Source organism: Salvelinus namaycush, chromosome 3 (assembly GCF_016432855.1).
Source record: "Salvelinus namaycush isolate Seneca chromosome 3, SaNama_1.0, whole genome shotgun sequence".
Taxonomy (NCBI): Eukaryota; Metazoa; Chordata; class Actinopteri; order Salmoniformes; family Salmonidae; genus Salvelinus; species Salvelinus namaycush.
Genome location: NC_052309.1, coordinates 77,399,592 through 77,424,603, shown reverse-complemented (window position 1 = coordinate 77,424,603; position 25,012 = coordinate 77,399,592). Strand labels below are relative to the sequence as shown.

General features: G+C 44.6%; 1 protein-coding gene across 1 annotated transcript; it reads left to right on the top strand.

Moving 5' to 3' along the window:
* The first annotated feature begins 8,359 nt into the window (after window positions 1–8,359).
* Window positions 8,360–22,485, top strand: LOC120039335 (xylosyltransferase 2-like). The gene is made up of 11 exons (XM_038984779.1): window positions 8,360–8,499; window positions 13,479–14,010; window positions 14,571–14,746; window positions 16,085–16,287; window positions 16,934–17,014; window positions 17,724–17,940; window positions 18,258–18,434; window positions 18,568–18,824; window positions 19,046–19,241; window positions 19,514–19,847; window positions 20,104–22,485. Exons 1-11 carry the CDS (start codon window positions 8,368–8,370, stop codon window positions 20,430–20,432), a joined length of 2,634 nt encoding a protein of 877 aa, XP_038840707.1. The 5' UTR covers window positions 8,360–8,367; the 3' UTR covers window positions 20,433–22,485.
* Window positions 22,486–25,012: the final 2,527 nt, after the last annotated feature.

Genomic DNA, 25,012 nt, shown 5'->3' with positions numbered 1-25,012 from the left:
CAGGTATAAGCTACTTAATGATGATTGACGACCATTCAAGTATTAATGCATTTATGATACCAGCTACTTTGGAAGTTATAAGCCCCCCCCCCCCCCCCCTCCAGCTCCGCACCTGACACACCGGTATGACTGGGACTGACAACGTATCGACTGAAAATGTATTGACCCACCCAGTGCTGGGCCTTCTTACCTGTGAGTGTGTGTTGTCGTGTATGATGTCGTGAGTCTGTTCCAGACAGGGGTTTCCCACCAGTGTCTGTCTGCTGCTGTAGTACTGAGGGGCATCCTGCAGGAGGACAGAGGGAACAGTGATTAATGTGAGTTAGACTATAGTATGATGAACCCTCCATTAGCACATTAACTACAGAGATGACTGAACAATTTCTAACAACCCTACATTTACATTTGAGATTCAACGAGAATCTAATTCAAATAGAGATTGAATGTCGACGATCTGCCCAACGTTAACCTTGTACAACATTCCGAAAGTCTTGCGAGCTTACATTCTGTTTTGATAACGCAGTGGTAATCAGTCTGGTAATTACGAGGCTAGCCCAACATCCCAATTAGGAAGGCATTCCCTAATTTCAGCCTCATTGACCAATTGTCATGCCTTGTTTCATTCGTCTTGGTCCTGACTGTTTTAGCAATACCATAAATGATCTAGCCTATAAGACGACCACCCTACGATTTCCGTGCCTCCTCCCAGTTCCACCCATTTCAAACAAGATTAGGCAGGCTCACACTGTATGAGGTGCTGGAATTCTTCAAAAGCCCTGCCGGAAAACTAGGTGATTACCCTGGGCCTAAATGAGTCTCTTTGTATTGGGGACAATGCAGTGTCCTACTGTGTCACCAGGGTCCCTAGCAAGAAACCACACAGTGTGACCTTTTCAGCATCTCTCTCTTCCCTTGTAACTGTAGCAGGTTCCTCTTAACAAGCATGCTCAAATACACATTATGTCCCCCATAGTTAATTTGGACGACATTACACAGCATTACAACAAAGGAATTTTTTGCCTGACAGAGTTCAATCCAGCATCACAACCGGCCGTGCTTGGGAGTCCCAATTGGCCCAGCGTCATCCGGGTTAGGGTTTGGTCATCATTGTAAATAATAATTTCTTCTTAACTGACTTGCCTAGTTAAATAAAGGTCAAATAAAATAAATAAAAATTAGGATGCGTGATGAGTAGGAGAACGGTTGTAGCAATTTACATAGGAAAACTGCCCCCACTGCGAATTACGCATAGGGAAGTAAGCTTGTTCATATTGACAAAATGGTCACCTTCAAAACATCAGGGCCAGTTTTTGATGCCTGCCTGAACAGGGACATCACTCACGTTCCCAGTGATGCAGTTTGACCTTTGTCACCACCCCTCCAGCATGTGACAGAGAGACGCCACAGAAACATTGATGTCAAAGGTCACCTTCCCTCGCTAGTTTGCACTTTCAAGGGACGAAAAAAGTCTTGAGGATAAAAAGGGGAGATGTCCTTTTGTTTACTGCCTCTGATTCACCCAGCGGGAAAAAGCACAACCGTGTCAAATCAGAGCTGAAGTGGGGGGAGGACCCCATCGGCAGTGTGCCTTTTTCAGTGACGCGACCTGAAGGAGAGCCATTGTCCCCAACACCCACAGGAGGGTCTGGCCATTATTCAAACTGAAGCAGGGAAAGGTATGTGGCAACAACACATATAGAGGAAAGTAAACGTTCCATAGAAAACAATAATAGAGGCTTTTTTCCATGTGAGCCTCCCTCACAATCTGGCTTGCCTTCAAGTTGGTGTCCTTGTAATGATCTTGTAACAAAACCACCCTCTTCTGCAACATGCCTCAGTTAACCAGTCACTATGACTATATGGGTGACTGGATAGGATTTCAGGGAATGTGTAAACGACATAACAAGGACACCAAAAACAACAAACTGATTTCAACAAATCTGTTTCTATATAAAAAAACAACTTAAATCGTCAGGAAACTTGATTTTTTACTTTGCTCACACCGCCAGCTAGCTGTGTATTCTTTCACCCAGTAACACTTTGTCACCTGTACAGTTCCCAGAGGTCATCTCCATACCCACCAAGATCTTTCCATATTTACACCCTGTCACCCACTGTTTACTATATAGACTAGACTCTACTCCACACACTGACAATATGGTAGGAAATAGTGACGAGCAATGTTGTCTGATCTGTCATGTGTGGGTTACTCTAGCTGACAGCAGGTCAAAATGGCTGACATGTACAAGAGGGAAAGCCTGTCTATTCCTGACAAGAGACAGCAAAACTTTTCTCTAATCTGTTCAGGCCAGAGCCAAACATAGCAGAGACAAAGGAGATGTTGATGTTTCCTGTCTCTCTGAGAAAGGGAAAGAGTTGGAAGGTGTGAGTAGTGTCCCTGTGCTCCAGAGATAACATACTAACCCTACCCCAGGGACGCAGGTCAGGAAGAGGAAACATGGAGGATGGGCAGAAACTGAAAACTGACCTCCATGGAGAGTTTATACTTCCTGTTCCCTATTTCCTGTACCAAGTTAGGGACTTGAATATTGGTCATAGTTTGAAGTTGTTAAATAGTATTGATATGTATGAACCTCCATACTTTGGGCATCCATCATGGTACCATTCATATAAGATACTCTTGTCTGCTAAATTCTATTCTCTGGGAGGGAGAGGAAAGGAGGTCAACAGTGATACAGAAGACTCCTCCTCTGTGCCAGTGTTTGTGTTCCTCACTCAGGGGAACACTGAATATTGTATCCAGTTTCTGGTTTCTGGGTGAGATTTATCAGTAGGCTGTGCAGGATATGCTTGTATGCAGTCAAGATCAGATTTTCCTCCGCCCTGTGTTAGCCATTCCTATGTTTTCATACAACATGTTTTGAGTCAAATGTTTAGCTAAACAATCTGTTTGTAATATTCTCATTGTAGTGGTGTTGACACATCACAAGATTGGCGCAGGTATCAATAGCATTTGTCAATGCTGCCTGACCACACACTATGGCCCATGATTGCTTTGGCACTCACTGTTAATTCCATTAAATGCAAATGCATGGTTTTAAAGTTATCATATCAAGTTTATTCTGGGCCTGTTCTTATAGCCATGCAAATTAAACGTGACACCTCTTAATGGCGCTACATTTAATTTGCATGGTACATTTGGCCTCAGTCACATCTACTCTGTATTGTGCCTAACTTTAATTTATGGTTTGTTTACAAACCATTAATTGTATCTTTCAATAAAATATAGTGAGTGAGCTCAAGGTCCTTACCATGTCTCCATGGGTGTCCTTGCAGCAGTGAGGTTCTTTCCGGTATATGGACAGCAGCACCACGATCACCACAAAGAACACCAGACCTGAAACTAGTAAAGGAGAGGAGAGGAGAAAACTCATCACCCGCTGTTAACAATGCATCAAAATGACAATGGACATGCACTTGTACAAAAGATACATTACGTAATGCCTCAGTCTAATTCATGTTAAGTAATAGTTTATTATAGTGTTCAGAACACTGTAATATGCGTTTGCAAGGGGACAGAGCGTTTCCTGCTCAGGTCACAGGTAATTAAGTTGAAATGCTGTGTGGACATACTGTGTAGACTATTTAATGGAACACTGTTCACAATATGTTTTTCAATCTGTGGACAGGGATAATTGGCTATCGTAATGTTAGTCGCAGTCGATTTTCCACACTTCAAATTCATTTACTATCAAATATAAATGTGAAGTCAACCATGTAATTCATCTTCTGATACAAAACAAGTCCAAGAGGAACACTAGCAGCTTCAAGATAATACAGATAGGTTCTAAAAATAGAAAGCTTCATATCTAACATGGTAGGCAAATAGGCTGCTATCTACAGTGATAGCAGCTGGCGAACAGTGTATTCAACATATTCCTTATCACACCACCACAGCAGTGATTTGATGAAGTAAAAGGATCCATCACTGGTGTGAACAACCTGCTGAGGCAACAGACTCCCCATCTAGATCTATAGCATAGGTCAGTGGTCCACATAGGCTACAGTGTTGCAGTTTTCTACAACTTTACAATAGTTGTGTTTTGTCCAAAGAAAACGAATGAACACATACAACTGCTATTAATGTAACAGGCAAAAGTGACATGCCAATACACCTGTTCATCATAACAGATGGGTTAATTACAAAAATATGCCTAAGATTATATCTGATTCTGATCTATGCTCAAATGCCACCATCAGTTTCATGGAAAATGTGACATTTTGAGAGATTAAAATCTTACTTACATGCTGCCACAATGACCGTGAGTTGATCCGATGTTAACTGAGAGGGGGTGGTTGGAGTTGCAGCGGTGGACATCTCTGGCGAATAGACTATCTATACCCAATTGGATCATGAAGTCAGAGGGTAAAAGGGGACTGTTTTCATCAAAGGGACCGAGATCATATATTCTGATTATTTTCCTTATCCCTTGTACTATTCCAATGCAAGAGAGACGAGCTCCAAACAAGAGTCGGTTCAGGGAAACTCACGTCGGTTAACTTGCCACAGTATTTGAGTCCTAGGACTGTTTGTTGAGAGCACTGTCGCGCTCTCAAATTCCGTGACGTCGCCGGGCACCGGACAACAAACAGTCCTTGTACGATGTTGATAGACACGCGCGCGCAGTCGCCAAAGAGGCAACTTGGCTGACACTGGTTATTAAGTAGCCACTGAACTCATAGCAGCACACCGAAGCCTTTTTCATAATGTTGGGACAATGCAATAAAGGTTTTTCTGTTGCATTTTCTTGATCAATCATTCAGAAATGCACTAGTTTGTATTCTTCATGACAGACTAGATAGGCTTAACCATCAACCAGACTATATAACACACTAATGCAAATAGTTTATTTATTTGATTAAATGTAACTTATTGACTACGTTCACACAACATCACGCTTTACAATATCTTAAAGTTTACAAAGTAAGAAGCCTAAATAGTTCTCTTGGTTGGGAATCCCAATATTAGGGTCCAAATCAGCCAGGAGGACATCACATTCCAGCGTTGTAGTCACAGTTTACCTTGGAGATGCCTGTGATGGGATAGTGTGCAATGAGAGGGAACAGCCTGTTGGTGGAGTCCAAAACTGCATCTCTGCTACATGTACAGTTCCTTCGGAAAGTATTCAGACCCCTTTGACTTTTTCCACATTTTGTTACGTTACAGCCTTATTCTAAAATGTATGAAATAGTTTTTTCCCCTCATCAATCTACACACAATACCCCAAAATGACAAAGCAAAAACAGATTATTAGAAATATTAGCTAATTTATAAAAAATAAAAAAAACGAAATATTACATTTACATAAGTTGTCACGCCTGCTCACGCTCCTCCTGCCTATCATTTTGTTTAATATTAAAAAAAATAATACTTTTATCCCTTTTTCGTGGTATCCAATTGGTAGTTACAGTCTTGTCTCATCGCGGCAACTCCCATACGGACTTGGGAGAGGCGAAGGTCGAGAAACATGACCCAACCAAGTCGCACTGCTTCTTGACACAATGCCCGCTTAACCCGGAAGCTAGCCACACCAATGTGTAGGAAGAAACACCGTACACCTGGCGACCGTGTCAGCGTGCATGCGCCCGGCCCTCCATGCTAGACCGCGATGGAACAAGGACATCCCTGCCGGCCAAGCCCTCCCCTAACCCGGACGCTGCTACAGAGCCTGGACTCGAACCAGGATCTCTAGTGCCACAGCTAGCAACTGTAATGCAGTGCCTTTGACCACTGTGCCACTCGGGAGGCCCAGGCTCCCCATCATTAACACACCTGTCACCATCATTATGCACATCAGCGTTCATTGGACTCCATTGCCTTGTTGATTGCCCCTCCTATCTGTTTGTTCCTCGGTTAGATCCCTGTGTCAGCATTGATGTCTTTATTTTTCCCCTGTCCAGACGCTGTTCCTGTTCTGTTTCATGTCTGTTGTTTATTAAATGTTCACCCCCTGTACTTGCTTCTCGTCTCCAGCGTTGATCCTCACAGAATGCTGACACCAATATGTGAAGCATCAGGGAGTTCTTGTTTTTGTTGGCAACGTCGGGTTCGGGTGCCGTCGCCGATGGAACCGGGGGTGCCTCAGCTGGCTTGTCGGGCTTCTACGCCTTAGCTGGCTCGAGAGGTTCACTGAGATATCAGCTGATGTAAGAAGGGCTATATAAATACATTTGATTTGATTTGATTTGTTTGTTCCTCGGTCAGATCCCTGTGTCAGCATTGATGTCGTTATTTTTCCCCTGTCCAGACGCTGTTCCTGTTCTGTTTCATGTCCGTTGTTTATTCATCTCCAGCGTCAATCCTCATATAAGTATTCAGACCCTTTACTCAGTACTTTGTTGAAGCACCTTTGGCAGCGATTACAGCCTCGAGTCTTCTTGGGTATGACGCTACAAGCTTGGCACACCTGTATTTGGGGGATTTCTCCCATTCTTCTCTGCAGATCCTCTCAAGCTCTGTCAGGTTGGATGGGGAGTGTTGCTGCACAGCTATTTTCAGGTCTCTCCAGAGATGTTCAATCAGGTTCAAGTCCGGGCTCTGGCTGGGCCACTCAAGGACATTGAAAGACTTGTCCCGAAGCCACTCGTGTTGTCTTGGCTGTGTGCTTAGGATCGTTGTCCCGTTGGAAGGTGAACCTTTGCCCACAGTCTGAGGTCCTGAGCTCTCTGGAGTAGGTTTTCATCAAGGATCTCTGTACTTTGCTCTGTTCGTCTTTGCCTCGATCCTGTCTAGTCTCCCAGTCCCTGCCGCTGAAAAACATCCTCACATCATAATGATGTCACCACCATGCTTCACCGTAGGGATGGTGCCAGGTTTCTTCCAGAGTTCAATCTTGGTTTGATCCGACCAAAGAATCTTGTTTCTCATGGTCTGAGAGGCTTTAGGTGCCTTTTGGCAAACTCCAAGCGGGCTGTCATGTTTCTTTACTGAGGAGTGGCTTCCGTCTGGCCACTCTACTATTAAGGCCTGATTGGTGGAGTGCTGCAGAGATGGTTCTCCTTCTGGAAGGTTCTCCCATCTCCACAGAGGAACTCTAGAGCTCTGTCAGAGTGACCAGCGGTTTCTTGGTCACCTCCCTGACCAAGGCCCTTCAACCCCTTTATCTTGGCCAGGTCGCAGTTGCAAATGAGAACTTGTTCTCAACTAGCCTACCTGGTTAAATAAAGGTGAAATAAAAAATAAATAAAAAATAAAAACCAGATTGCTCAGTTTGGCCGAGCGGCCAGCTCTAGGAAGAGTCTTAGTGGTTCCAAACTTCTTCCATCTAAGAATGATGGAGGCCACTGTGTTCTTGGGGACCTTCAATGCTGCAGAAATGTTTTGGTACCCTTCCCCAGATCTGTGCCTCGACAAAATCCTGTCTCAGAGCTCTACGGACAATTCCTTCTACCTCATGGCTTGGTTTTTGCTCTGACATGCACTTTCAACTGTGGGACCTTTATATAGACAGGTGTGTGCCTGTCCAAATCATGTCCAATCAATTGAATTTACCACAAGTGGACTCCAATCAAGTTGTAGAAACATCTCAAGGATGATCAATGGAAACAGGATGCACTGAGCTCAATTTCGAGTCTCATAGGAAAGGGTCTGAATATTTATGTAAATAAGGTATTTCTGTTTTTTATTTTTATTACATTTGCAAAAATGTCTAAACCTGTTTTCGCTTCGTCATTATGGGGTATTGTGTGTAGTTTGCTGAGGAACATGTTTTATTTAATCAATTTTAGAATAAGGCTGTAATGTAACAAAATGTGGAAAAAGTCAAGGGTTCTGAATACTTTCCGAAGGCACTGTAGCTAAAGATATGGGACTGAGCTGCTACAAGCTATAACAAAATTATAGATTCTGATTATCATTATAATTTAAAAAGGATTCATAATGATCATACTAGTTCATAATCGAATAAACCACAAGAGGATTGACAAAACGTTTGTAGAAAGGGCCGCACTTTTCATCCTTATATGTAATTAGGAACACGCAAATAGCATTTTGTATTAACATTTAAATACATTCTATGCAATGTTATTACTAATGATGATAGGCTTTAATTGTATTTGTTCTTTTTCACACAGGGTCTCTGATTATGTTCATCATATAAATGACACATTTTCTATAGAACTATCTAGCTGTATACCTATAACATTCTTGAAAAAAAAATGCTTTTAAACCATAATCAAACGTATTGTATAAGACTTAAACTCAGAATTAAACCAAAAATGTGCAATCAGTAGCCTGCCTACAACTTCTAACCTGAGGAAATGCAAGTCTATGACGTTGCGTGCGCGTTGCTCAGATTTGCTTCTCTCCTCCCCTAGCAAACGCTCATGTAAACTAGAATTGGAAAAATGGTGGCCAGCGTCAGAGTGCAGAAGCTCCTCCGACGATACAAACTAGCGATTGCCGCCGCGTTAACGATTCTTCTGATTCAAGGGCTAGTAGTATGGAGTCTGAGAAGTCTCGAAGAGGGCGAGGCGGAGGTAAGAAAGCTTAATTTGACTTTGTTTAGCTGGTTAAAATAAGATTTGGTCTCTGTAAAGCTGGTAGCGGTAGTTAGCAAGCTAGCGTACAGTACTATGCTAACGTAAACGTCAGCTAGCTGTTTCTAGTACTCTGTAGTTAACTAACGTTACAGTAAATATACTGTAGTTAACCAAAGCTAGTTATTAGTAATCTTATTCCGCTTATTATAGCTAGAATTGCACATTTAAAACAATTCGCTAGATAAACCACACCAGACTAGTAAACCACTTCTTTGGCCAACCTGTCTCCATAATTCAGGTTAGACGTTTTCTGAGTGTAACGTTACTCATAAGAACTTGTGTATGAGGTCATTGTGTTGTAATCTGCCAACCAGCTAGCAAGCAAATATTTAAAAACAGGTCGCATTGTTTAGGCTCTCATTTAATTCTGTTGTGACTTTTCATGTCCTTGGATGAATGTTGATTGGTTCTGCGACTGTCACTTCAATTAGTATTGTGTGACTGTGTCGTGTAGTGATGAAGAGAACGGAAATACATGGCGAAGTTGATTATCGGGCTTGCCAACTGGGTTAATAGATTCGGTGAATATTCAAAGTAGGTGTCAAGACTAGCCAGTATAATGTACAGTTATGACATGCAACGAGTTGGAGCGAGCGTATGGAATGTGCGGTCGTGCTTTTCTCTGGCTCATCTTTACTTATCATCCATGGACCAAGTTATCTGAGTTGGCTCATGGTCCATTGCATACCATAGTCATCTTAGTCATTTACTCTCATAGTTTGATTCACATTATTATTTTTTCCCAGTATAAAACTACACCTGAACTATTTCTAGGTAAACAACACATTTAGCCAATTTGGTCTATATTTTCTAAAGCACATTGAAGTAGAGCGTCTGAACCGACCTGTAACATACTTATCCATGGGAATCTTGGCTCTCCAATCTCACATGCACGCCTGGAACCTCTCATTTCTTCTTCAAATAAAGTCATTGTAAGCTGCCAACAGATTTAGCCCCAGGGGCTTGCATTTAGTTATCATTTGAGGTATTGATACAGATTCCGCTTCAGGAATGTGTGCTGAAAGAGTCTGAAAAAGTCCCGCTCTGCCTTTCATGATGTGACTTGTGTTGCGTGTGTGCGTAACCCTCCAGACTGATCAAATCAAATATTATTGGTCACATATAAACATATTTAGCAGATGTTATTGCGGGTGTAGTGAAATGCTTGTGTTCCTAGCTCCAACAGTGCAGTAGTATCTAACAATACACACATCTAAAAGTAAAAGAATGGAATTAAGAAATATATAAATATTAGGACGAGCAATGTCGGAGTGGCATTGACTAAAATACAGTAGAATACAATATATACAGTATGAGTAAAACAGTATGTAAACATTATTAAAGTGACTAGTAGTCCATTATTAAAGTGACCACTGATTCCATGTCTATGTATGTAGGGCAGTAGCCTCTAAGGTGCAGGGTTGAATAACCGGGTGGTAACCGGCTAGTGATTGCTATTTAACAGTCTGATGGCCTTGAGAGAAGCTGTTTTTCAGTCTCTCGGTCCCAGCTTTGATGCATCTGTACTGACCTCGCGCTGGATGGTAGCGTGGTGAACAGCCCGTGGCTCGGGTGGTCACATAGAGCTTTCTCACTGAGCTGTGCATACCTGGAGGGAGAGGAAGCATCTAAGGAGGGCCCAAGAAGAGGTACTCTGCATAGGGTGGGTAGGTTTGCTCTGGGACTCTTTGGACTCTGTGTCTGGACTCTGTGTTTCACTGGTGATGGTTTAAATCTATGTTATTTCATGAAGCAAACCCACTATTAGCCATTCTCTGCTTATTGTGTTTCTATGTTACGTCCTTTCTCAAAAATCAAGAAGATGTTATTACTTGGACCAGTAGGAACATTACATAATCTGTCTGAATCAATAACAGCCCAGATGCAATGAATGCATTTCCCTTTGGATGGACACAGTGTAAACAGGAAATGTGACATGACATGAGATCCCTCTGAGAGCAGGATGTTCCCATTGTGACCTCTAGTAGATTGCTTTAAATCATGTTACTCTCCATGTTCATTCCATGAGGATGCATCCAGCTCTTGCTATCACTTCAGTCCTGAGTCAGCCAGCCTAAACAAAGGCACATGTATACGCCCCCACCGCCCAATGGTGGAACATCATTTTGAACCTTATACCTACTGCTGAAATACTTTTTTGTTAGGTAAATCATGTGATAAATGAGGTAATTGGGAGGCTGGTAGAGGCATTTTTACAGTTCCCATGTGGCTCAGTTGGTAGAGCATGGCGCTTGAAACGTGATTCCCAAGGGGGAACAGTATGAAAAATGTATGCACTCACTACTGTAAGTCCCCCTGGATAAGAGTGTTTGCTAAATGACTGAAATGGGAAAACAATTATTTAACACAATAGCAGTGGCACTCCCTTTTTTGAGTGAGTGGGTATAGAGTTGGGGCCTATGTAGGGCTGAGTGATTGGACTGAATCCCTCTCTGCTCAGTGGCCTCGATATAACTCACATCTGCTCTAATCAGAAGCTGGCTGCTTGTTGTGCATGTGTGAACACAACCACATGCATCCTATTATAGCCCCCACAGAAAAGGACTTGAGAAGAAGTGAAGAAAACCGCACACTCAGTTCAGTCGTCCCCAGTCAGTGGCTTCATAAAGAGCTGCTGGGGCGTGCTGGTCCGCTCTCCTCACATGGTGGTGATGGCAGTGATATGGCTTCAACTAATTAGAACGAAAAAAAGAAAAGAAAAACCCGCCTTTGGGTTGAAGCATTTCTGACGTGAGGGCGTTAATTAAAAAGTGTGAAAAATAGGGAATTTAATTGAAATCGCTGTTTTTTTTTCAATATGATAACATAACATTGCCCAGATAAGTCCACTTACAATTTGGTAGCAGTTTTGAACCAGTGAACCACCAGTAGAGTAACAGTCTTTTAAAATATGGACTTTTCTCTCCAAACTCAACTATTTTTTGGGGCCCTATGTGATGCTTTTCAATAGACTCCATGACACAAAACACATTCAATGGGGCTGGGCTGTAATATCATTGTCGACAAATGCTTTTTTAAACTGGAACACCATTTGTGGTCCACTGAGTGATCAGTAGCTGTGTTGTTTGGATTGGCTGCTGACTGGCACTGGTCTGGCTGACTGGCACTGGTCTAGCTCCCTGTGCTGTCTGTCCCAGGCCATAGCCTCTGTTCCCACAGTCTGCTCTGGTCTGTCTCTGTGCCAGCGGCGTGTGGCGAGGGCCCACTCCCTGTTTTTCTATCCACTCTCCGGGTGCATATTTTGGGGCCTTTCTGTGCAATTCCAATAAGCTGTGATATTTTCCTGTCAGAAGTGAAAATAGCTGGGGGTTTGATTCTTTCGACGCATCCATACACGGAACCCAAACCGGAACCCAAACCCGTGCGCCATCGTGCATAAATTAATTTTGTCCCCCTACACCAAACGCGATCACGACACGCAGGTTAAAATATCAAAACAAACCAATGACATTAATTTGGGGACAGGTTGAAAAGCATTAAACATGTATGGCTAGTTAGCTTGCACTTGCTAGCTAATTTGTCCTATTTAGCTAGCTTGCTGTTGCTAGCTAATTTGTCCTGGGATATAAACATTGAGTTGTTATTTTACATGAACTGCACAAGGTCCTCTACTCCGACAAATTAATCCACACATAAAACGGCCAACCGAATCGTTTTTAGTCATCTCTCCTCCTTCCAGGCTTTTTCATCGTTGAACTTATATGGTGATCGCATCTACACTTTCATAGTATTACCACGACTACCGGCAAAACAGTTCGTCTTTCAATCACCCACGTGGGTATAACCAACGAGGAGATGGCACGTGGGTACCTGCTTCTATAAACCAATGAGGAGATGGGAGAGGCAAGACTTTCAGCGCGATCTGCGTCAGAAATAGGAATGACTTCTATTTTAGCCCTTGGCATCGCAGACGCTCGTTGGCGCGCGCAATAATTGAATAACATGGATTTCTAAATTTATTTTGCGGCGCACGCGATGAGTCCGGTCTGGTCAGCATGTTAGAGCAAGAAGAGTCATGATGGTTTTTTGTGTTGTGAGTTGCTCCGAATTAATGTGTCCCTGCCCACCCCCCAAAACACACACACACACACACACACACATATATCCCCACATACATACATCCCCTCCTCCCTAGGTAGCCCTGGTCCTAGTGATGGTGGAGGGCCATTGCTGTGCACTGTACAGTTGAAGCGGCAGGGGCTCAGGGCTGGGTGCCGAAGTGGGCAGTGCTGAGTGCTCCTGGGACTGCAGGGGTGGCTGCGGATAAGGCCACTTGGCCCCTGGCCGACAGTGATCTTATTGGGCAGCTCAGAGCGTGGCAACCCTCCAGCTCCCACTGCCTGCCTGCCTGTCGTTGCCCATTTACAAGCCTCACTAATTACACATCAGAGAACTTCTCTGTCTGTCACACACACACATACACACACTCCCCTTAGTGGTCTGATAAGGACTCTTATTGTAGATGTCAGCATATGTCCAATTTCATGTGGTGTGACTGAATGTGTACGGTCCATGCATGCGCTGTGTGCTCTGTACTGTGCCCAGGGTCTGTCTGACAGGTTTATTGAGGTCACTGCGGTGAATCACTGCCTTCATTACCCATCTGTATGTTGTGCCTTTTCTGAACTCTGTCTTTCCCTGATTACTTCAACAAAAGGCAGAGGCTAAAAATAACCCAGAGCAGAAACAACACACACTGTAAACACATCTCGCCTCTGGTGCTCCTGCTCTGATGTCGACTTGTTGTTTTGTTCGTTCTTAGAGGGTGAATCATCTCCTCATTTCACAAACACTATTCCTAATAATTTGATTGGTCCCAGTATGTTGTGTAGTGTATCGACAGGAAAGAAGGAGAATGAGAAACTTCTCTGTGATAACTCCCCCCCTCCCCCCAGAGGAAAACGCGGCGGTCTAAGCTACCTGACCACAACAGCCAGGACCCCAAAAGGGAGGCGGTGGCCTGGGAGAGACAAAACGCCTTGTCTGGGAGGAGCGGGGCCCGATGGAACAGCAGGCTGGAGAGGACGGGGGCCACGGCCGCCAGCGCCCTCCGGAGGGGCACCAAGCGCCGGGGGAAGCACACCATCAGGGTGAAGGTGCCCCTGGGCCAGGGGTTAGCAGTTGATGGCGTTCCCCCCCATGACCCCTCCAGCAGCCGTAACTTCACTGATTCCCGGGGCGGAGGGGAGGGGGCGGCCAGACTACCCCCTCCAGCCATGCCAGGGGAACCGGGCAGCGTGGAGGGGGCGCCCCAAGCCCCCAGCAGCGACTTTGTGCCCAAGTGTGACATCATGGGCAAGGACGCCCTGTCGGCCCTGCACCGCGCCGGCTCGCGGCAGTGCCGGCAGGAGATCGCCAACATTGTGTGCCAGCATCAGGCCGGGCAGCTCATGCCAAGGGCACTGCCTCAGTTCTGCCCGCTGCACGGTGAGACACACCCCTACCTAGCCATCATTCCTCTAGAGATCAGAGACTAACAGCACATCCAGACAGACCACACACTGCAGACTCTTAATGATCTATAGGATATTTTTTCTCCCTGGTACATTTTTATTTGTGTCTTGAAGTGCCTCCACAAGACTAAATTTGTGCATGAATATTACATTTGCAGTTCCATTTCTTGTTTTAATGTAAATAGATGTCCTCAAACCCCCCCCCCCCCCCCCCCCCCCAGATAGCATATTTTCAGGGGTTTGAGGACTATATATTTTCCATTATTGGACAGTTAATCAGTCTCATGTGTATCATCCAAAGAATCTGTATGCAGAGACTCATTCCCATGATCCTCTCTCTCATCCTGTGTTGTGGCTGTATCCAGGCTATATCACAACCGGCCATGATTGGGTGTCACATAGGGCGGCGCACAATTGGCCCAGCGTTGTCCGGGTTTGGCCGGTGTAGGCCGTCATTGTAAATAAGAATTTGTTCTTAACTGACTTGCCTAGTTAAATAAAGGTTACATTTAAAAAATGGTGTCCTCCTCCCAGGTTTTTCCAGCCCGGTCCAGACAGCTGATGAGCTGGACAATGACCTGTCCAAGGTGGAGAACCCGGTCAGGGTGGCCTTCGTCCTGGTGGTCCACGGCCGGGCCATCAGGCAGCTCAAACGCCTCATCAAAGCCATATACCACCGAGACCACTTCTACTACATCCACGTGGACAAGGTAACTACTGGCAGACATACACACTACTGTGATGGCTTCAAGAAGGATTTCATCTTGAATAACAACATCCAATAAAAAACGTGCACAAAAAAGCATTACTTAGTTTGAACTTCCCTAGATGCACCATAAAGTCTCTTATGGCTGGAAATTGTATTTTGTCATTGGTATGATCTGGTTTGGCTGGCTTAGTTGAGGGTTGAATTCAAGCAACTATCACACAAAGGAGATACAGAGGGGGTAAGATTAAGCTTATGCTTTATCGTACTCCGCACGTTCCTTGTTAGCTTATGAGGACGCCATGATATGTGGAATTGCTTCTCTGGTTCTCATATGCTGGCAGGAGCTCTAACCTGGAGGGTGTCGCTGACTCATGCATGCTTGATAAGGTCACTGTTTTTCGTGTGTAGTAGAGTCTAAAATAACCCTCAAGTAAGGAAGTGTTTGGAGGATTAGACAGGATAGAGGGGTTTGTCTGGTTACTGTGGGAGCTTTAAGAGGTGGCTGTCTACACAGCTGCAGAGCCATAGAGCTCAGAGCAACAGTTTAAGACTGCAGAAGGGAAGGGAAAGCACTGATAAATGAGGAGTCAATGGGCTCCCACTGTCGAGACTACACTAGACGCTAAATGCCCACCACCTTATCGCTCCTCTCACTGGGACGAGTAGGCAGGCGCCTTGAGGGATGGGACAGGATGGAAAGCAGGTCCGGCTGTTCTGGAGTCCTTCCACCAGGCAGCCCTCCTCTCGCTCTCTGTCTCTCTGTCTCTGTACCAGCAGAGCAGGCCACTCTCTCCCTGTGTTAGCCTGGAGCTGGGCCCTGTCACAATACTTTCTACCTGCTCCTCTTCTCAATGCAAGAATCTGATCTCTCAGGCCTGTTGTCACCCACCCTGCTGCAGTCCCCCCCATCCATCGTTCCCTCTGAATGATTAATCCTCTTCTTTACGGTTTGGAAGTAGCCTCTTAGCTGAGTTCTTATTATTCTTTCTTCATGTCCTGCTGCCAGAAGAACCTACAGCTATTTCATACCAGGAGATTTCTATGCACGTGCATATTTTTGATTTAATGAGTATGTTTACATGCACACTAATATTTCAATATGAAACTGATTATGGCAGTAGGCAGATTGTTACCTTAAGGTGTTTACATGTCCTAATAATTTGAAAGATTGATCAGAAAACCAGGTGTTTTAATCGGTGTATGCTTACTTTGATTTTGACCTTATGCCGATAAGTAAGGTGTTTACGTGACTAATGCATAATCTGCCAACTGCCGTAATCAGTTTAATATCAGATTATTACTGTGCATGTAAACGTTCTGTCTCCTAACCCCCCCCCAGCGTTCCAACTACCTGCATCGGGAGGTGCAGCAGATCGCCCAGCAGTACCCCAATGTGCGTGCCACGCCCTGGCGCATGGTGACCATCTGGGGTGGTGCCAGCCTGCTGAAGGCCTACCTGCGCAGCATGCAGGACCTGCTCTCCATGCTGGACTGGAATTGGGACTTCTTCATCAACCTCAGTGCCACTGACTTCCCCACCAGGTCAGTGACCACAACACCACTGTCATATGATGGGCTTTGAAACTATTGTTTAATGTTTATGATGGTTAATTGACATATGTGTGATGAAGACTGTATTCCTCCTACCACACAACTCAGTCTGTTTAGAAGAAACATGCTCTGGATTTGTAGTTTTTCATCTGTGCTGGAGCTTTTTGGTTTCACTTCACTCTGCGATTTTTGATAAAATTATTCTGTTGACCTGCAGTGACTTTGACTCCTATAGCTACAAGATAAAGGAGAGCCACGGATCCTTCTAGGTGAAAGCCCATGCTGTCATGGACTGTTTTGGTCACTGATGCACAGAGACAGACTGCTAAATCGCCTCTTTCTTGTCAATCAGTTCTGGGGTGGATTTCTGAGGTCCTTCTGAGCTGCTTCCAGAGCAGTGGCCAATCCTCCTGAACCATCCCAGGGTTTAAAGGGGGGAATAAATGCACACAGAGGAGCCGCCGCTGCCTCCCAAATCCTGCCGGGAGTGGCTAATTCCACCCATGGAAAGTCATCGTCCCCCCTTCTCTGCTCCTCGCGCCACGCTCCAGTCGGCGTTTTATTCCCAACCTAATCCTCTCTTCTTTCCTTCACTCCTTTCTTTCTGTCTTCTCCACGGCCTATCGCCTTCCGACAGGACCAACGATGAACTGGTGGCTTTTCTGTCACAGCACAGAGACCAGAACTTCCTCAAGTCACATGGGCGGGAGAACGCGAGGTAGGGAGCTTAGTTAGGAAACCTCTGACTCACAGCCTCGTCAGTCTGTCTGACACACTTGGCTCTCACTGTTAGTGTCTGACACGGCTCACATTGGATGAGATTTTCCTCCACTGCTCTTCTCATCGAGCTTAGCTTCACTCAGTATGATGTAATGGTTAAGCTTTCATATTGGAGGACAGGACTAAGATGTTTGAAGGGAAAATGAAAGGAATGATGATTATGATGTAAAGCTTCTGTTTGATGTTTTTTCCCCATATAGTCAAGGACAGCTCTCTGACACTATTTAAGATCAGTTATTATTGCTGAAGTTAGGAAACAATGCAACAGGTTGTCAATGAACTTGCTTTGTAAAGTAGTGGTTAGATAAATGAATAACTCTTAATCACTGTCCTTCCCTGTGCTGTTAATTTTGGCAGCTATTTTAAATTTAGTCTTTTGACTAAAATAGCTTTAACTATTACTAAAATTACCAATTTGAGTAATTTCATCCTTCCTAGTTTTAGTTATCAGTTTAAAACTCTAGACTGAAGTGGCCGCCTGGTAGCTGTGTGTGTGGGAGAGCCAGGCTGATCAGCTCAATCAGAATACATTATATTATGCAAAGGCATGCATATTTATGATTGGACAAAACAGATACGGAAGAATAGGTTGTTGATGAATATCTTCTGTCATTGTTGTTGAAACAAACACTGCCTATGACCTCCAGGTTCATAAAGAAACAGGGTCTGGACCGGCTGTTCCATGAGTGTGACAACCACATGTGGCGGCTGGGTGAGCGGACCATCCCAGAGGGCCTGGAGGTGTCTGGGGGCTCTGACTGGTTCTCCCTCACCAGGCGCTTCGTAGAGTATGTCATCAACTCCCAGGATGAGCTGGTGGCGGGCCTGAAACAGTTCTACACCTACGCCCTGCTCCCCGCTGAGGTAATGTACAGGGGAAATGACAATGGTGAAGATGACAATGTGACTGCTTAAGTCACAGCCTCTCTGGGCAGTAGAGGTGCTAGACTGAAGAGGGGGTCACAGAGTTTAGCTGCCAGTTAAAGTGGGTTGGTTGAGGTCATATCTTAATATTGAATGTTTTACACGAGTCAAAAGTATTGATTTTATGTTTTGAAACATGTCTGGATTGTCTTCATTGTTCAGGAATCTCTGTGGAGATGGTGAAATGTTGCAATTCTATTTCCAGTAATGTCACATCCCGGTGTTTGAAATATTAATATAATCCCTCTTTGTTCCAGTCCTTCTTCCACACAGTGCTGGGGAACAGTCACATGTGTGACTCTCTGGTGGACAACAACCTGCGTGTTACCAACTGGAACAGGAAGCTGGGCTGTAAGTGCCAGTACAAACACATAGTGGACTGGTGCGGCTGCTCTCCCAATGACTTCAAACCACAGGACCTCGTCAGGATACAGGTCAGCCAGCCAGCAGAGGGCACTGTTGTACCTATCATGAGAGTTCAAATTGAGTGTCCTTATCTGCTGCACTCCTCCTCAGCCAACAAGGGTAGTATTTAACCTTGATTCTCATGTGTTTATTCCCCCACAGCAACTGACCCGGCCCACGTTCTTTGCCCGAAAGTTTGAGTCCATGGTGAGCCAAGAGGCTATAGACATCCTGGACACCCACCTGTATGGACACTACGCCCCAGGGACAGTGGCCATCAAGGCCTACTGGGAGAGCCTGTTTGAGCGGGCGGACGGTGTGGGCTCCCTCAGTGACGTGGCCCTCACGGCCTACTCTTCCTTCTTCCGCCTGGGCCTCAGGAGCCTGGATAGCAGCCAGACCAGCCTGGAGACCTGCAGGTGAGGCCCTGCCCTGAATACTACAATTCTTCCAAATGGTAGATTCAGAGTGGAAGATTTTACTATTACTTGGACTAGTTGAGACTCAATAGATTGATTTCTTCAAAAGAAGGACAACTTAAGTCTGGGTTTAATTATTGATGTACACACTAAAAAGATATCTCAATTCATTTGACCATCACATATTGTCTATTCAAATATCTCTTCCTCCTTTTGTGCAGATATGAGCCAATAGGCTACCCGGTGTCGGTGCATCTGTATTTCTACGACGAGCGTTTCCAGGGCTACTTGGTCCGTCAGGAGGTGCAGAAGGTGGGGTCAAGGGTCAGGGAAACGGTGGAGGTGTGGGCCGTGCCTCAGGCCACCATGCAGCTGGAGAACAACCTCAGGGAGTTTGAGAGGCTCAAGAACCTGGAGGTGGGTGGGAGCTGAGATGCATATGTCTATCTGTATTTCTATGGGTATTGTGTGCAGTCAAGGCTGTTGCAGTTTAGATAGTGGTGTATGACAAGGGCTGAGACTACGGGTGAACAAGTTTGTGGACCTAGTTTGATGTCGAAATACCAGTACATACTGTAGACTAGATGTTGGATACAAATGAGCAAGTTAGAATACCAATAGAACAACAAGGATGCAAGACTGCCCTACCACATTGATGTGAAATGTCTGTGCTTATGTTTCCCCCTCAGGTGGGCACAGAGTGGGACCCCAAGGAGAGAATCTTCCGGAACTTCGGCGGTGTGATCGGGCCGCTGGACGAGCCGGTGGCGGTACAGAAGTGGGTTCGGGGGCCCAACCTCACTGCCACCATTGTGTGGATCGACCCCGCCCAGACGGTGGCGGCGTCTTATGAGATCAGTGTGGATGTGGACGCAGAGTACACGCAGTACAAGCCCCCGCTGCAGCGGCCGCTCCGCCCCGGGGCCTGGACAGTCAAGGTGCTGAGGCTGTGGGAGTGCGTGGCCGAGGCTCGCTTCCTCGTCATGCCCCTGGCCTTCAAAGGACGAGAGCCACTACGCCAAGGTGAGCCTGGTGGTTTGAGGGTCTGGTAGTTCATTACTTTTTACCAGGAAGTGAAGTGGTTCCAAGGGGAGTGTAGTTCAGGGTAGTTTGCCCCTTTGGTGTTCTGTTTGATTCAGTGCAACCATTCAGCCTCTGTATTCAAGTCACTGGAAGACTCTCAGTATGTATTTATGTATCAGATGAGGATGTTGTGAACTGATCCCTAACAGTCCTCTCCTTCCCTTTCCTCCTCTCTCTGCCACCCTGCCTGATCCAGAGGAGGACAGCTGGCTGCATGCGGGGCCACCAGGCAACCTGTACCTGGAGCAGGGCTTCCAGCAGCTGAGATCTGTTCTGAAGCTGCCCCCACAGGAGCCCGTCCTGCAGGAGGCCCAGCAGAGGGCCCAGCTAGTGGGCAAGCCCCTGGAAGCCTGGGTGGACCGCACCGTGGGGGCCTTCTGGGTGACCGGGGACCTGTGCTCCACCCTGCCCTCCCCGGGCCCCTGCCCTTCCCTGGGCCCCTGCACCAAGTCCACCTGGAGCTCCCTCGCCCCAGACCCTAAGTCAGAACTTGGCCCTGTCAAAGGTGACGGCCGGATCAGGTAGCCCCCCGGACAGGAGGCATGCTGGACTACAGTAGAGGGAGAGGGGATTATATGTGAGCCCTGAGAAGAGAGAGAAGGATGTGTGAGCTTTGAGGGGAGAGTGGGGTCTGGTCTCTAAGGCTAAATCATAAGGCACATAAATAGACACGGCTTCTCCCTACATACGCTGAGGAGTGGCTATGCTCCCAGTTTAGAGGCTACATGCTCTTTTCAGAGGAGATACGTGCTGGAAATTTGCACACGAAGACTGCAAGACAAAGTTTTTTTTGTGTTCGAACGTCATTGCTCGTTACATGGACAATTTCTGTTATGTTATCTGTCTGCATATAAGTCTTCATTCAGGGTCTGTCTGGGTAGAACTTTGGAAAGAGGAGAACCCCACCCGCATATGTTTGAACTCTGTTCAATGCACAGTTTTCTTCTGCTTTAAGGAATTTAAAGCAGTGGCCAACATTTTGACAGTGGCTAAATGCTGTGTTGTATTGTTGTCAGAGGGCAGTGGGTCCTCTGGACTAGTATCTTCATGCTTATTTTCAAGCATTATTATCAGAACAGCAGCAGCAGCAGATGGAGGAAGTGCACTTTACTGTAAGACTAAGGTTACACAGGACAGCGTCGATCAGTAGTTGGAGAATGACGAGGAGGAGGATTAGGAGCTTAAAAGGTCAAGGTGGAGGTCGTCACAATGGTGACATGGCATCCTCTTCACTTACATGTATTTTGTATAAAAGTGCTGCTAGAACGTTGCGGCGTCACTATCATATCACATATCTGACCCAGCTGGCTCACCTGGAGGAGGAAGAATAATCATGTTCTGAGTTACCAGCTGGGAGAGAGTCCTCTTCATGAGTTCTGTTTACTGTGACATATCATGTTTTTAAATGTTTGTTTTGTTTGTTTCGTGAACATTGAGATGTGAAATGTCTTTGTTGTCCATGATCACTGCAAAGCAATGCCACCAGGGGTTTTGTGTGTCAGAGGAAGTGCCTAACTGATGTGGGTAATATTCTAGGCTACAGGGGCCTGGCTCTCCAGTGTGGCATCATATTCACAGTGGACTACATCGCTTCAATGGGTCTAGTCACAGTTATGCTATATAGGCCTAGCCATATATTTAGAGTTAGGCAAACTTTTAGAATATTGAATATTGTTCTAATACTAGACAGTCATGCAAATACATCATAATGCAGAAACCTCGTTGGCCCAACTCTCTAAATACACGGCTCTGGGCTAGCTGCCTCTTCTGTATCAGTGTATATGCAGTGCAGTACTGTCCATGTGGTCTATGCTCTGTATGCCAACAAAGTGAAGACTCTTCTGTCATCTACCTACCACTTTAATGTTACTGGTTGTCCATAAGCATTTCTACAACAATGAAACTCCCGTCCAAGAGGGGTCAACATGACTATTTCACGGTCTGGTTAAGAAATCGAAGCTGCCTTTACTTTGTTAATATGAACTGTTTATAATAGGAGAATAGCTTCAAGACTTGCACTTATTTCCATTTTAGACAATTCTGAAACCCTTCCCTATACCTTTGTTTTTAATTGTAATGTTTTAATACTAAACTGGCTGAAACTCCTACTTTTCTTGTTTTTTTTTCAGTCTCTGCCACTGAGTTTACAAGTGACCTTGTTTCCCTTGCACACTTGCTTCAGTGAAGCTTCCATTTAACAGAAAGAATAGCAGAGCACCGTTTAGTGTAAATGGAATAGGTTATTCATATTTTAGTCTTTGAGAAATATATATTTGTCCATCCATTCAATATCAACCCCTCTGTCAAACTTGAAAACCACTTCTTGTATTATTTTATTTGGACACATCACACTTCATTCAATGTCACATCTGTCCATGCTGTATCACCCCACAGCCCACTCATGACTCACTCTGATAATGATGACATAATGGCACTGGCTCGCTGACTGAGGCATGACAGTGCTGGACTGGAGAGGGGAGTGCTGGCCAATCACAGAACGCCTCTGGTAAAACATGGCAACAGGTTGACTGGTGGCACAATAAAAATTTTAAAAACGAATAAAAAAAATATAATCTTGTTCAGTCTTGCTTTTTTGGGGTATTTCGTTTTTGACTAGATTGAATTCAAATAGCTGAATGGAATGTATTCTGTTAGAGAGTAAAATCAGTGCTTTATGGGATTATTTTAGCAGGTTCCCAAGGCTCTGAGAGGCTGGATAGTATCAATAATCATTAAGGAGTCGTGTGTGTTCACGTGTGAAATTAGTTATTGATATACAATATATTATTTCGGCCACAATTACTAGTTTAAAACCAGGTTTAGGATATGACTCAAAATATGCCTCATCCATCCCTCAAAAGTATATAGCTAATTCGCAGTAATCCCAAAGAGAAGACACGTGATTTGCGTTTGAAGAAAGGCGCTCACCATGGTGCTGAACACGATGCACGTCCTCCACTTCAACGCACAGGGTTGACATGGTTTCATAAATACTATAGTACACCTCCGTGTCCGCTTCCAGTAGGAACGATTTGCTTCAAATTTTTATTCGACTCTGCGGAAATGATCCCCCTAGGTGGCTATAGTTCTTGCCAGGAGCATCAGTATCAAACCTGCAACTGCAAGGGAATTTAGACAAGGAGGGGGCGGTGAGTGTAGAGAAGAGCGACAGCGAACGAGAGGAGGCGGGGAAAGGCGATAAAGTTATTGCAGCGACGTATCTTAAAGCTCCGCTTATTAAAAAAAAAAAAGCTTATCAACTCGTTGACAAAAAGATTCTATAGGAACAAATAAAGATGGATATCATTATGGAGAATACCCCTGAAATGGAATGTGTTGACCAGGGCGAGGCGCTTCACTCGGACAGTGCCTATGGGTCATCTGCGGTGGACACGGATACAGAGGACTGCCTGACTCCCCTCGAGATCACTTTCCCCTATAACGAGGACCTAATGCACAAGGTGATTAGGCTACTTTTTCATAACTTCACTTAACTTAGGCTAACTTAAAATCACCAAAGAGGCTGAACTCACATAAGATGATGTGCTAAATTGGCCAATTCTACTGGGGTAACCTATCTCTATATACAGAATCTACCTTTTAAATTGTACTCTTTTGTAAATATATATTTTAATATTTAAGTGTGTCTCTGTAATAGTATAAAAGTAAACTTTTCTGTCTGTGTGAACAATGCCTTCATTATGTGACACGGGAGGTGCTACAACAGTCAGCATTCTACTTGAGTGGATATTTCAGTTGTATGTGTAATGTAGAGGTAATAATATCAACGTTGGACTATGTAGGTAAGCAATTTGGAATGGTTGCGCATTGCAGGGACATCTCAGTGTGGGTTGACTGCTTGTGGAGAACCCATTCCCTTTGCCAGCTTCCATGACTTCATTCATCTCTCTCACCTGAATCAGCACCTGCCAGGTTTCAGGGGCCCTGGACAGCCAGGCTGACAGCTGTACATGTCCAATGGCAATGGGACAAAAAATAGATAGAACTTTGTCCTCCAGGTTACATAATGAAAATGTAACCTGACTATCACTTTCTAAAGTGGAATGTAATGGTTGAACTGCTCCCCTTTTGTTTTTTGTAAGCCACACCAACACACATACACCAGCAAGTGCCTACTCATATGATGTATACTTTGTCATTATTGACTGCATTTTTATTTGTACTTCATGTGAGGACACTTCGAAATTGAAGGGATATGTATCAGGGTTGGGGTCAATTCCATTTAAATTCCAGTCAATTCAGGAAGTACACATAAATAAAAATTCCAATTCCCTTCAATGCTTTTCAATGAGAAAAATGTGGTATTAGAATTGGAATTTGGTTTACTTTCTGAATTGACTGGAATTAAAATGAAATTGACCCCAACCCTGATATGTATGCTTCCTGTACGTTCTCTGTTTCTTCCTATTGGTAATCTCATAGCCTTGATAGAACATCTTCCTGTTAAAGACCAAGGCTGCTTTTTAGTACATTAGCACTGATGCCAACGTTAAGTTATTCTAGAGAAATTTGCATCTTTAATGACTTTTTTTTACCTCAAGAAATATGTGGGTGTGTGGTGGAAGTAGATGGGCGGAAATGTCATGAAAGAAAGATGAGACTTGGGGCATGTTATTCCTTTAGAGACCAAATTCACTTTAACGCCACATCATTTTTTTCACAATACACCCACTTATACTCATCAACATTGTTGGGGTAAATTACTTTAGTAAGCAACATATAATATTAACTTCATACTTTTTCATATCACTTTATTTTTAGGGCAAGTATTTAAATTCATAGAAAGTATATATTATTTATCCATAGGCATCAAGTGTTATGCTAATAATTTGATCATTCTATAACAACTCCATTCCCCAAAGCAGCTAGATAAATCCAGCCCTCACGCCAACTGACTGAGAATACTCCAGTGTAGGAACAGAAAGTGCTTATGTTGAATGTTTCCATTTACCCTCTGTGTTACTTTCACAAACAATGCAGCATAATGATGTATGAGGACATCCCCAGAGGTAGATTCTCATTAACTGAAGGAAAACAACAACCTTTTGCTATATTAGAAAAAGAGAGATGTGCAGGGAGATGGG